The 12834-nt window shown below is 36.6% G+C and overlaps 1 protein-coding gene across 1 annotated transcript; it reads right to left on the reverse strand.

Annotated features, from left to right (window-relative positions):
- Nucleotides 1-11494: 11494 nt before the first annotated feature.
- On the reverse strand, nt 11495-12371 carry LOC118761067 (S-adenosyl-L-methionine-dependent tRNA 4-demethylwyosine synthase TYW1-like). The gene is made up of 2 exons (XM_036498722.1): nt 12081-12371; nt 11495-12049 (listed from the first exon to the last, which is right to left on the reverse strand). Exons 1-2 carry the CDS (start codon nt 12258-12260, stop codon nt 11495-11497), a joined length of 735 nt encoding a protein of 244 aa, XP_036354615.1. The 5' UTR covers nt 12261-12371.
- Between the last annotated feature and the right edge of the window lie 463 nt (nt 12372-12834).

A 12834-nucleotide genomic window follows, 5' to 3' on the forward strand; every position in this document is an offset into this window, starting at 1 on the left:
TATGATGGGCGAATGTGTTAAGAGGACCTTGCGGCTTGTTGGGTTTTTGGAGAGGAATTAGCGTCCTTCCCAATAGGCGGTATGGTATTTCCATGGAACATCTCGTTCAGATTTGTGATTATAGTTGAGATCTCCATTGGGGAGTACTTTATCAATTCACCGTTGATGTTGTCTGGACCCGCCGCACGGTTGTTTTTTAATTTATGATTTAATTAAGGATTTAATCATTAAAATGACGTTTTTCTTTTTTAATTAATCTGTGGTGGTAAGTTGACCTGTGGTTTGGTATCAGTCATATCAATTTTTGATAAAGATCTGCGTCAATCTTTAAGTAAATTTAGGAGCAAACTTAATATAAAATATCTATTTAATAATGCTTGATTAATTCATTTGGAATATTTATTTTTATGTTTTAATATTCATACAAATCATTTTTTGATTAATATGAACTATGAGTGAATAACTACGCATGTCTTTAAGCCCTTAACTCGATTACATTTTTTAATCTAAAAATTTAATTATTATTAAATTATACATTATAGGTCAATGAGCCTATAGAAATTAGTTTTAATATACTTTTATTATAATAAAAAAGTATTTTAAAATAATAAAATTTGGCCACATTTCTTAGCTTGTTGTGGATGGGAAGAAAGAAAAAGCGAGAAGTAAAACCATGGTGTTGGTACTGCGACAGAGTGTTCGAAGGTGATAAAATATTAGTGCAGCATCAGAAGGCCAAACATTTCAAATGCCACATTTGTCATAAAAAATTTTATATTGGGCCAGGACTGGTGACTCACTGTATGCAGGTTTAGTTCCTTCATTAATAGCCAGGTCCACCATGAACGAATTGATCGAATTCCCAATGCTCTACCCGGAAGGACTAACACGGAAATTGAAATATATGGAATGGACGGTATTCCAGAAATGGACTTGCTAGAACATCTCCAGCAAAGTGGGGTTATTCTGGTTACCCCCCCTCCTAAACCTCCTCCGCCGCCTGAGATTCCCCTCAATCACTCAGCTCCTGGGTGTCGAGTGTGTCACCCCCCGGGAGATATGTCTCTTGTTGTGTTTTGATGTCTATTTGTAGGAGGAGATAATGGCTAAGAGTTTCCAGGCGTTTGTTGGTGTCCATTATCACCCACCTACTCTTAACAGACATTCCTTCACTTTTAATAGAAAACGTTAATTTTGTGTTTTAAAACTTATCTTCTTGTTTAACACAATTTATGTGCGTAATTTCTTATCATTTTAAGGCAGAACTGTACTGGTCATCTCAGTATAAATAGGAAGAATATATTTTGATTGGATATTAACCAAAAGAGGGTCCCTTAGATTATTAACAGTCTAGTTTATGTTGTTTTTTAGTCCCAAATGGATTGAGGTTTTAGTGAAATCCTGAGGGAGTTTTGGCAGAGTTATTACACATGTTTGAAAATATATTTCAAATGAGTTTATATCGACTAACTATGGTTTTTTGAAGGTTTTGATTTACTAAGGCATCAGAGAGATTTATGAATTACATTTTCAATTATCAAATTCCAAATTATATAATCTAAGATAATTCTTATTAATATTAGAATGAAGTAATTCATCGAGATAATTCACAATAACTAATGCTTGTATTAACAAAATAACTTTCAATAAAAACAATTTTGCAAATTAACGAGAATTGGCTGCAATTCTTGAGAGTAGATAGCCATAGGTTGAATGCATCTAAATTGACGTGACATAAACACCTTTTCTCCATAACAACCGCGATAGACATTCGGCAAATTACCGAGAAGTCTCATCGCTTCACTGCTCCACCGTTCGGCTTCTACCAGTAAGTTACGTCTAAAAGTCCCACATGATTGAATACCCTGCCATCCTCATGGCCACATTCCACGTCTTTACCATCAGCCATACCATTTCTTGTTCAGGAAATTGCTACATTTGTGAATATATGTTACTAACAGATATATTCTCCTCTGCCAACGTATATGCCTCGCGGAAATAGAGAGCGACTTCATTCCGTTGAATTTCATCACACAACGAGCATTTCTCTACTGCCATTTCCAGCAATGTCCGCATCAGTCGGCTATTTCTCCTCACCAAACTAATACGCCAAAAGATCCATATTTTTATCATTGTGAACTTGCTTGATTGCTATTTTCAGGGCACTGATTGCCAATTCGTAGTTCTTGCACTCATTTGAAGCGGCATGGACTAAAAAAAGTATTAAAAAACAGACAAACAAGCTATTCTCTCAAGTTCTTGAGGAACGACAGTAAATTTGTTAACAAATGACTCAAGAGAAATGGCAGCCTGTTCGACAACTCGTTGGCGTACAAGCACAATTATTTCAGTGAGATAAACCGAGCGAATTAAGTCAATATCAATCGAAGAATCTGCGAGTGAAGTCGACTTCTGAGAATAAAAGAGAGATTTTTCAAGATAGACTTGCTTATGAACTATTAATAGCCATTTCTACCGTTTCAATGTCGTAGCTATTCTCAGCTAATTGTAAATATAAAGAAGCTGTGAAAGAAGTGCAGTCAAAGTGGAAAGACGAGGTGATATCGTCCACATAAGAGAGGGATATCAACTATATTAGGATAACGGAATCAACGTTGTCGCATATTGTTAGACATGTGACTGATTCATGAAGGCGGAGTGAGTCATACATTCCTATCCCGAGGTTCCAAGCTGTTTATGTGAATAAATAATACAATATTTAATCAAATCAGACACATTTTCGATCAATTCTGCTTTTTCTAGACTAATTTTGGCTAATAAATCCCAGCCTAGTCGTAGGTGATTAAAAATACATTTTTGAAGACAATCCACGGCAGTCTCCCACTGGTCACCCACACCGACCAAATAATGATATAGCAAATATTTTGAAGCCTTAAAATTAGACAGATGGTCTTCTAGAGAGTACTGTGATATACTTTGGAGACAGTCAAGTACTGGTTTAGCACAATTATACTACAAAACTATATTCTACTTAATCTAACTTGGTTTGCTAAAAGTGCTACGTGGTAGAGCGTATGTTCCACCAAATGAGTAGAAGAATTCTCACTTTGACGAGCACACAGCTCGATTAAGGAAGAGATGGCTTTCTTTGCTATCAGTTGAGTATTAAATGTTTCCACCTTCATCAAACTGGTTGTTTTGGAAGGAGACTTTGACAGTGAGATAGAGTTGTAGGACAGAATTGGACTCATTTTGAGAGGACGACAAGGCTAAATGGTCGAGGGCAGAAGTATATTCCCCCAATTCTGCACAACAGGCAGCCATCATTAACTCAACTTGGCTGGTCTCGTCTCTTTTGGGGATATGAAAGGACAATATTCTGGCCACTAACTGCAGCCACAGAAGGGAATTGGAATATGAACGTGACTGAGATGTGATTCTAATCACTGACTTGATAAAGATTTCCAGCTTCTTCCCAAATTAGCACTTTAAATAAGTCCAAAACATTTTCTGTCAAATCTCGGAGTCCTTCAGCTACCAAAGTACAGAAAATGGCCAATACAGCGACTTAGTTGATCAAGAAATGAGTAAGCTTCTGTCCTTTGGTTAGATTTGAGCCAATATTCCACTTTGTTGGATATAACGATATACTTTTCTTCCCTCCCCTCATACTTTTCTATAAGCATGTCCAAAATGTCGACATAGGACGAGTTTCTATGCATTTTATAGACCATTACCTCCCACTGCTTAAACATAGACTGGCAATTGTCAATTCCTGGTCGATCGAGAGGGAATTGGATGTTATAATCTGACAGGCTTCTATCCATATTGAACTACCATTACTCTGCTTAATGACGGTCTCGTCGAATTGAGGCAACATGACTAATATTTTCACTTCAAGAAACAGTCCTTCGATAGTTTGGAAAATCTACAGTCAAGACAGTCAGAATAACTCCATTGGCCTGTTTAATAACGTCCAGTGGTCTGTCCAACTTATCTATTCCAGTTTCCTTCCGAATATAAACATTTGCTAACATTCGTAGTATTCTGGCCTAAGAATTGACAAGAATTGACTACTCGATGTTCCCGAGGACACTCGTTGGGGACTTGTTCGGCTAAATGACTGCTTTCATGTAACCAGGGAGCACATTCTTCATATTTCTGAGCATTGTAAGCCTCACAAGCACAATTATAGCAAATATTGGACCAATAAAGTATTTTTGACTGACAATTCTTAACTAAACTGTCTTTGATGGACAAAAACAGTCTGTAAGCGTCTGTCAATTTTCCAGAGTTACAATTCTTTGTATTAAATATGAAATATCAACTGCTTCAATCAAATATGACTTGAGAATCAGCAGATTTGAATCCACGTCGGAAGCCCAGACAGTGGAACCTCGACTAAGCTGGGGAAGAAGAGCGAGACTCCTTTTTAACTCAGCACTATACTAGTCCAATAATAAATATTAGTCTTACTTCTATCCCCAGCGATGTTACATGAATTGCTTTCCCATATTTTTTGTTTTCTAAAGAATATTGGACTTTATAGACAACCGAGGAGTAGTTTTGATGACTTTATGTACATCTAAGCTAACAGGACATGACTAGTACTGTTATTTTCTTAGTATAGACATTCTCTTGTAGGAAGGTGGGGGACAGGTTGTGCATTATGACGCAAGCACTGTACCAAACTGCTTTTTAATGTTTGTTCTTAACTGTTGGCGTGGATCAACTCGTTCATCTCGACGACTGATGGTCGCAATAGGGGAGCATTCCAGAGGAGCATTGACATTTCCTGTAACTGGTTGACGTATTTTGGATGTGGATACTTTTTTGGTCACGTTTTTATCGGGAATTGAGGATAGTTTTTGGGTTATTATTTTTTCTACATTAGTTGCTAGTTGGTCGGATAAAAGAATTGATTCTGACGAAAAATTTCCTGGTTTTAATATTTCAGTTGACAATTCTAGATTTTTTATTTTATTTATTACGAATTATTCTAGCTATTTCTTCACCAAAATCAACCTCGTAACCACAAGACATTTATATGTATTTTCGCGCCTTTTTACAACTATATTTTATACTTATAGTATTTATTTAAAAATCTAAAAACTGAAATAATTAAACAGAAAATATTAATTTCATGTGACTAATCATGTTATATCTGCACATCTTAGATATCTGTCCATTATTATCTAAAGCCCATTCCGTTATTACTCAAACACTATTTTTTCCACTAACTGAAAATCACAAGCGAGTTGTGTTTTCCTGGTCCTACGGTTAGTATGCAAAAATCGAGATCCTCTTCACTTTGCATTTTTTTGTTTATTTCTGTTAAGTCTTCGTTTAATGCGATAAGTAATGCGACTCTGGGCATTTCGCGGAATGTCTCTTCAGATCGGACAAAATAGATTTTCATCGCGATATTCGCCAGAGTGAGGCTGCCCAGTCTTAATATTTGACCAAAAAATCCTCAGAATTCACATAGAAATCGGCCTTTTGGATAGTTTTCAGGTGCCCCAACCCCGAAAGTGCCCAAATAAATTTTTATTCTTTAAATTTACACCACGTTAAACCACACAAAGCCAAAGGTAGGGTCAAGAATCTTGTCTTGTGATCTTGACATGCAACCTTAAAAAGATACTAGCCGATATAACTCAAAAAATGAAGAGTCGTACTCTCCGCCGTATCAAAGCTAGTCCCGCAAAGGAAGATCAGCGCCTGACGTTTTGTGAAATCATAAATCTAGATGTGCGACCTTTCTAAACCGCGAATGTCAATGTTTGTATCGACATTTCATAATCATTCGAATCGGTTGATAAACTAAGAAAATATGACACGATACTCCGCATTCTCAAAAAATATTCAACATCCCCTATTCTGTTTAGTATCTAGTTTCAAGCGGCTCTTTGAGACTTGAGGCCGGTCATTCTGATATGAATTATCACAATAGTTTATGAAAATGATATTGACTCTAACAATAAAGAAGACCTCAAAGTCCTAGGGAACTGATTAAAAGAAAAGACACTATCAAGAAACCATAAATCAAAACTAAGAAACTGGGCCCCTCTTTTGTGATGCTGAGGATATTAAAAGAAGGCACTTACCTACGCTGCACAAACAAACTAAGGAAGACTTGGCTCGCCCGCAATGTACTTGACGTGAGAGTAAGAGTTTGTTTTTACAATGAACTGGTAAAACCCATACTACTCTACTACTTGTAAAAATAGGCTTGTATAAAACAGAAATATGAAAAGATGAACTCTTTTCACAGAGATCAGCTACGACTAATCCTATATTCGCAAAATCAATCCAGAATGCTGTCTGGAATCCTCTATGAGAGAATGAGAACCGCACCAATCTCCGATGAGATTTTTGAAAGAAGATAGAGCCTATTTGGTCACATCTTCAGAATGGACATAACAACTTCAGAAACCGACAAAAGACATTATTTGTCTAAATCATTTTTCCATTCCTTCCAAAATGATAAAATCAAATAGATCGGAATTCCACTCATTATTATATGGCACAATTTACAAATAGTTTAATTTTACAAAATATTGCAAAAGTCTTGATTAGCAAATTTTTTAATCTTGTTCATAAACCGATCTCTAAAATGATTTAAAACCAATAACCTGCCATCGTTTTTGTTCTCTGAATTACAAATATACTTTATATTCTCACGTTTCTACGGCATAAAATACACAAATTACAGGAAGACGAAACATACGAATCTTGAAAAATTAATCAAAAATTAATTATACCACAAAAGAACGTCGATCCATCCAGTCGAAAGCCCAATCACACAACATATTCTTTTCAATCATCATTTTATGAAACAGTCCCCGAAGGTAAGAATAATCAGGTTTCTCAGCAAATGACAATTGTCGACAATAATAGATATACGAAATGTATTGACCTATAAAACAAAAACACATAGACATAATATACTAGGCAATCCACTACAGAGACGTGCAAGGGACATAGTCCGCTTGATTTCACCAATCTGTTTATAACGCTCCAAGTTAGAGTTTGCTTGTAGTCCCTGCCATGGAAGCCTTCCTTTCAAAAAATAAATAAGAACATATCCAAGTGATTCTAAATCATCTCTACGACTTTGTTCTGATCTATCACTTGTATCTCGAATACCCTTCCCGAGATGCGTGTTTATGCTCATATATCGAGCAGTCCCCGTCAGAGATTTATGTTCTCTGTATGGAATGTGTCTTCCTGTCTCTGAGTCAATGTACTCTTTGGAAAGGCCAAAATCGACGATGTGAATCAAACTTGTGCTCATTGGACATGAAATGTGTCCGACTAAAAAATTATCTGGTTTAATGTCGCGATAAACGATTTGACATTTATGAACAATTTCGAGACGTTCGAGCTATAAAAATACAATCAGGCCAACTAATTGAATTGCCATCATGGCTACTGTCTTATTCGAAAACTTCCGTTTGCAAAAATTGAAGAGAATTTCAAGGTCAGGTCCCAGTAGTTGAATAACCAAAACATTATGTAGCCCGACAGTTCCACGGTAGTAAACCTCGGGGATTCCCTCTGGACTTAAAAATACTAAAATACTGGAGCCTTGCATTCTTTGGTAGAATTTATATTCCTTGAAGAGTTGAGGAGATTTGCACTTTACTGGCTCCTAAGGAAATAGAAATGAATAAATAACCATTTTAATGGCCACATGTGCGTTTGTTTCGATGTTTGTTCCTGAATTTTATCCACAAATAAACCTAAATAAACTTGACCAAAATTTCCGCCACCGATCTTTTGGCCAAGTCTATAGAAAGAGCCGATAATAATTTCCGCTTTTTCACAGTTACCCATCACTAATGAAATGGATACAACTTTGTATAATTACCATAAATTCATAGTCTTGTCCTTGATTTATTTTATTTTATAATTAAGATTTTATTTAAAATAAAAAAATTATATATTAAATAATACCTTTTGTGGTTATTGTCATAAAATTCGATTAAATGGATGTGAAAAATATGTTTCAAGACCTCGAACTAATAGGGAAGGGATCATTTGGGATGGTCTACAAGGCCTACGAGAAATCCACCAAACGACAAGTGGCCCTTAAACTGATGGATTTGAACATGATGGACATGCAAGTGGACGACCTTCAGAGAGAAATCACAGCACTGGCACAATCCAACTGTTCCTACATTACAAAATATTATTCCTCTTTCCTTCAGGTCAGCATTTGTTTAGTTTATAAAAAGGACTCGACTTTGTGGATATGCATGGAATACATGAACGGAGGGTCAGTGGCCGACCTTGTAGCTCAGAGTGTGCTGGGGGAAGTCCATGTGGCTATTATAGCCAAACAGGCTGCCCAAGGCCTGAATTACATGCATTTTAAAAGTGGAAGAATCCACAGGGACATCAAAGGTACCGACACCCACTAAGTCGGTAGCCGCCAATATTCTCCTGTCTGAGAACGGAGATGTGAAATTGGCGGATTTCGGGTCCTCAGGGGTGGTGATTTCGAGTGACAAAAGGAATACATTTGTGGGGACCCCTCTTTGGATGGCTCCTGAGGTCATCCTTCAACAAGAGTACGACTGCAAGGTACATTTATTGGACTTAGAAAAAGATTGATATTTGGGGATTGGGGATTACGTGTATAGAAATGGCCAGAGGGAGACCTCCCCATTCCGACAAACACCCAATGAGAGCTCTCTTCCTCATCCCCAAGTCCGACTCGCCCCAATTGCCTCCCACTTTCTCTAAGCAGTTCAGACAGTTCGTGGATTTGTGTCTGAATAAAGACCCACGTGATGTAATGTACTATTCGTAATATTCAGAGACCATATGCTGAGGCACTTCTTAAACATCCATTTCTAAGGAAATGTAAAAAGAAGCATCATTTGGCTGAGATTATTAAGAAAAATCGCTTTATTGTTTCTCCGAGTGTTTCTGAGTCGAGTCAAAGTGGGGAGTCTGGAAGTCTCCTTTCGCCTATCACTCATTTCAGTTTCAATAACACGATTTGTTCGGAGGTGGGTTCTTTTGGAGACCCCCTCGTCGAACTGATAGTTAATGTTTACTATTTTGATGACGGGGTTTATAGACGAGTAGGTCTTAGATCGGGTTGATTATGAAGATCCAGAGGAAGGAATTGTCAGTTCAGTGAAGTCTCTTTCTTCAAAGTTTCCTCAGTTTGGGGAAATATTTCTTACGAATATTGTTGCCAAATTTCCGTGCTGTCGAACGTGTTTATAACAAATATTATATTATTTTGGAAAAATGTTGTTCTTTATTGAGAACTCTGAAATTAGCGGTGTGTTATTGGGAGATAAATTCTCGATTAGAATTTCGTAACAAAATTTGTCAAATGTGTCGTTTTGATTAATAAAGATTCTATTAAATCGATAAAGCAGCTTGTTTCTATGGCAAATTAAGTCAATTTGTGTCGATTTAAATACAAGCAATTAATAACAAAGCTAAGTATTCATTATCTTTAAATTCATTGTTGTAAATATTTATAGCTGCTCAATATACAATTAAGCCCCTCTATATTGCCACGAAAAAAAACCAAATATTTCATGGCAATAAGCGGGGTGGCATTATAACGCGACCCCATTAAAATTAAATTAGCGCAAAATATTTATTAAAAAACTCAATAATCGTTAACTGCCTATAACTATTTTTTAGACAATCCCGATATTCCCTTTTAATGTTTAATGTAAGTTTTTCTCAACATCCATTGAGTAAACTCGATCCGGCGCAGTATAACTTCAAACGCATTAGTCATTTTATTTTTAGAAGGTCTTTGTCCATAATTAGAAATATTTTGAAATATCATTGATGTCATCAATGATTTAGTATTAAATCTGTAATCCGAATATAAATGATAATTGAAGCCTTTGAAACAACGCGGATTATTACATTTTTCCATCACAAGTGGACGGAGTTTTTCCCATCTGAATTACAAAAAAAACAATTGTAATTCTTTCTTTATATTTTTTAACACCTTAAAATATATAGTTGGTTTATTAAAATTACCTTAGTTTTAGGAGTTGTTAATGATTTCGACGGAATCATTTTATAGTAAAGACCAGTCTTATTCATATTAAAGATATCATTTCCATTATATTTGGCACAAATTTCGTTTGATTTTTCAATCCCATCATAAACTGTCTTAGGATCCACGCTTGAACTCTCTCCTGATAATAAATGGATTCCAATATTATGTCTTCGCTTAAACAGATGCATCTATATCCATTTGAATATTTGAAATCCATAATTCCTAAATCGTTTCCAAATTTTTTTGCTTATACACGTAATATTTCATCATAAAAAACAATATTTTGAGACCTTTGGTTTACAAACCAAATCCAAAGAGCATTCTCCAAACTTCAAAATTTTGACAAATGCCATTTATCGTGAAAGTCATAATAAAATGATGTATGAGATTAAAAAAAATATAACTTACGATTTATGCCGAGAATTAACATAATTTTCCTATTGATAACTTTTCCCGTAACACATACACAAATTAAAATAATTAATGACAAAACAATGATTAAACCAAATGATGTTTATTTTTGCGAATAAAACGTTCGTGTTGAGGATTAAAACCCTTTTCCTGAGCTCCATACTGTGCCCAGCTGGGGGTTAGTTTTGAATACTCGAGAGGTTCGAAACCAACGCCAGTTTCGCTGAATCGGGCGTTGAGCTCATGAAATCTCTCAAAGTCAATCCACGTGTGCCAACCGTCATCAAACAAGAACTAAAATTATCAGAAACCAAATGCCTTTTTATTAGCCACAAGAACACAATTCGAGTGCTCATGCTCACTCGCAATGGCATAACTGTCTCCAATAACAGAAACAAGTTTCTGAGAAAACTCCAACACCTCGTGATGCCAGGGAACATTTTCCATGGACATTCCATCCTCGTTGTCCCCAGAGTAAGTCACTCCCTTAATCTCTATAAAGTCCGGACAGCCGACAGTGACGAGAGATCCATACCCAGCCATGTCTCGATTGTTCCACCCCTTCACAACCGTCAGTCTATAAACACTCCGGTCAGACTAGACGTATAACACCACCAATCAACTCTATTCGAAAGATGTTGTAAACTACTGACGAATCTTTCCCAGAAATCCCTAAATAAAGGTCTGTCAATTTTCCCGAGGTCATCCTTGTTACTGGCATCAATGCTGATATACAGTTGAGTTACAGGAACCAAATCCCTGCCGAGAATGAGTCAGAGCACCAACCGAATTGCATCCGGGAACTGTCCGTTAGTAACAAGAAAAGTCGAAATCTTCTGGTTGTGTAGTAACTCGATGACTTTGTTGATTTTGGGGTACATTATTGGTTCCCCCACGAGGGAGAGAGCACAATGACGAATTTTCACTGCTTCCTGCATTCTTTCGACTGTCACTCCCGGGACTCCTCGATAGGACTTGATCATTTTCTTGTGGTTTTGAACGAATTCGTCAACAATGACTTGTGGCTCGTCCATCTTCCATCTCCACTCAGTCCCCGTCGGGTTTGTGTGGTGACTACTCACTCAAACAACCCAAATACCGCCAACAAAAAACACATTTATTAGCACAGGCCAGACTGGGGGTCGCCTCCATACACTGGTGACTCCCAATTCCGTAAAATGAGTGTTTGTAACACCCTCCTCGACCTCTCAGCATGGCCTTCGTCCATCGACATAATTTTACTCCACTATGCGACCCCACCAGTTTGTATCCCTGCTTTTGAAGGTTTTGACGGATTTGCGCAGACATCATTTCCGGTTTGACTCCACTGGGTGTCGGCTTGTCCACAATTTTACCCAAATCTTCAATATCCACGATTTTTTTGTCCTTGCCTTTACTTTCTTGCAAATTTTCTCTTTTTTGCCCATGGTTTGAATCTTTGGCTTGGTTGGAAATTGTTTTTGACTCAATTAACGGGGAAAAGTCATTTTTTGACATTTTTATCAAAAAGTCGAGGAAAGAGCCTATCGAAGTCTCTGATCTCACTTGATCGGCCATATCAATTTTTATGAGGTTACATACTCGTATGAGTCCAAGTAAACTCAGCCAAGAATCGACTTGTTCAGACGACTGTTAGTAAAATCACCCAAAAAAGACAAACATGACAAAATGTGTTCTTGTAAGTCGAGTCGCCCAATCCAACCACAAAAAATGAAATATTTTTGAACATGTCTTTGGGGAATCGAAAGTCAAAGGCCGAATCTTCCAGTGACTTATAAAACCAGGAGGCATTCGGAGGCACGTGGGTCTCTTTGTATGTGGGGATAAACCAAACGATCATACAAAAGTTAGACAAAAAATAAAATTTTTATTCTAACCCAATCTTTGAACTCCACCTCAGGGTTCCAGTCCCTCAGGTCTTTTATGGTCACAAAAACGTTTTTTTGCTGATTTAAAAGCTGTTTTGCCTTGACGGCCAAATTCTGGTAGTCGAAATATTCACGAATTATACCTTTGATGTGCCGCCGTGAGAGGCATAATAGATTAGGATTTTTCTGTGGTATTTTGATGTATTTTTTGGCAAATGATCGTTTGAAGGTAAATATCGGAGAATAAACAGGCCGAATATAAAAAAGAAACCGGCAATTGCAAGGATAGACAAAACCATTAAATAGTCAACTAGAAATAGAACAGCAATAATTTATTAATAAAAAATATTTTATCTAGTAATTATAAAAACAAAAAATTATTTAAATGAAATAGATTTAAACAAGTTTTCTGTGGTATTACAAAGCTCTTCGAGAATGTCTGCAGCTTCAATACAGTCGCGAACAGCAGTGTCGGTAAATTCTAATGAAGAACGCATAAAGTCTATATTTTTACGATGTAAAATAATTTCATCCTAGTGTGACTAA

The sequence above is a fragment of the Octopus sinensis genome, unplaced genomic scaffold (assembly GCF_006345805.1).
Source record: "Octopus sinensis unplaced genomic scaffold, ASM634580v1 Contig07101, whole genome shotgun sequence".
Lineage (NCBI taxonomy): Eukaryota > Metazoa > Mollusca > Cephalopoda > Octopoda > Octopodidae > Octopus > Octopus sinensis.

What these genes read in the sequence shown, in the direction of transcription:
- LOC118761067 (XM_036498722.1), bottom strand. Translation starts at nt 12,260, where the DNA reads ATGATCGTTTGGTTTATCCCCACATACAAAGAGACCCACGTGCCTCCG. An exon ending in ACAAGAACACATTTTGTCAT is followed by an intron (nt 12,050 to 12,080) that starts GTTTGTCTTTTT and finishes TTTTACTAACAG; the next exon opens with TCGTCTGAACAAGTCGATTC.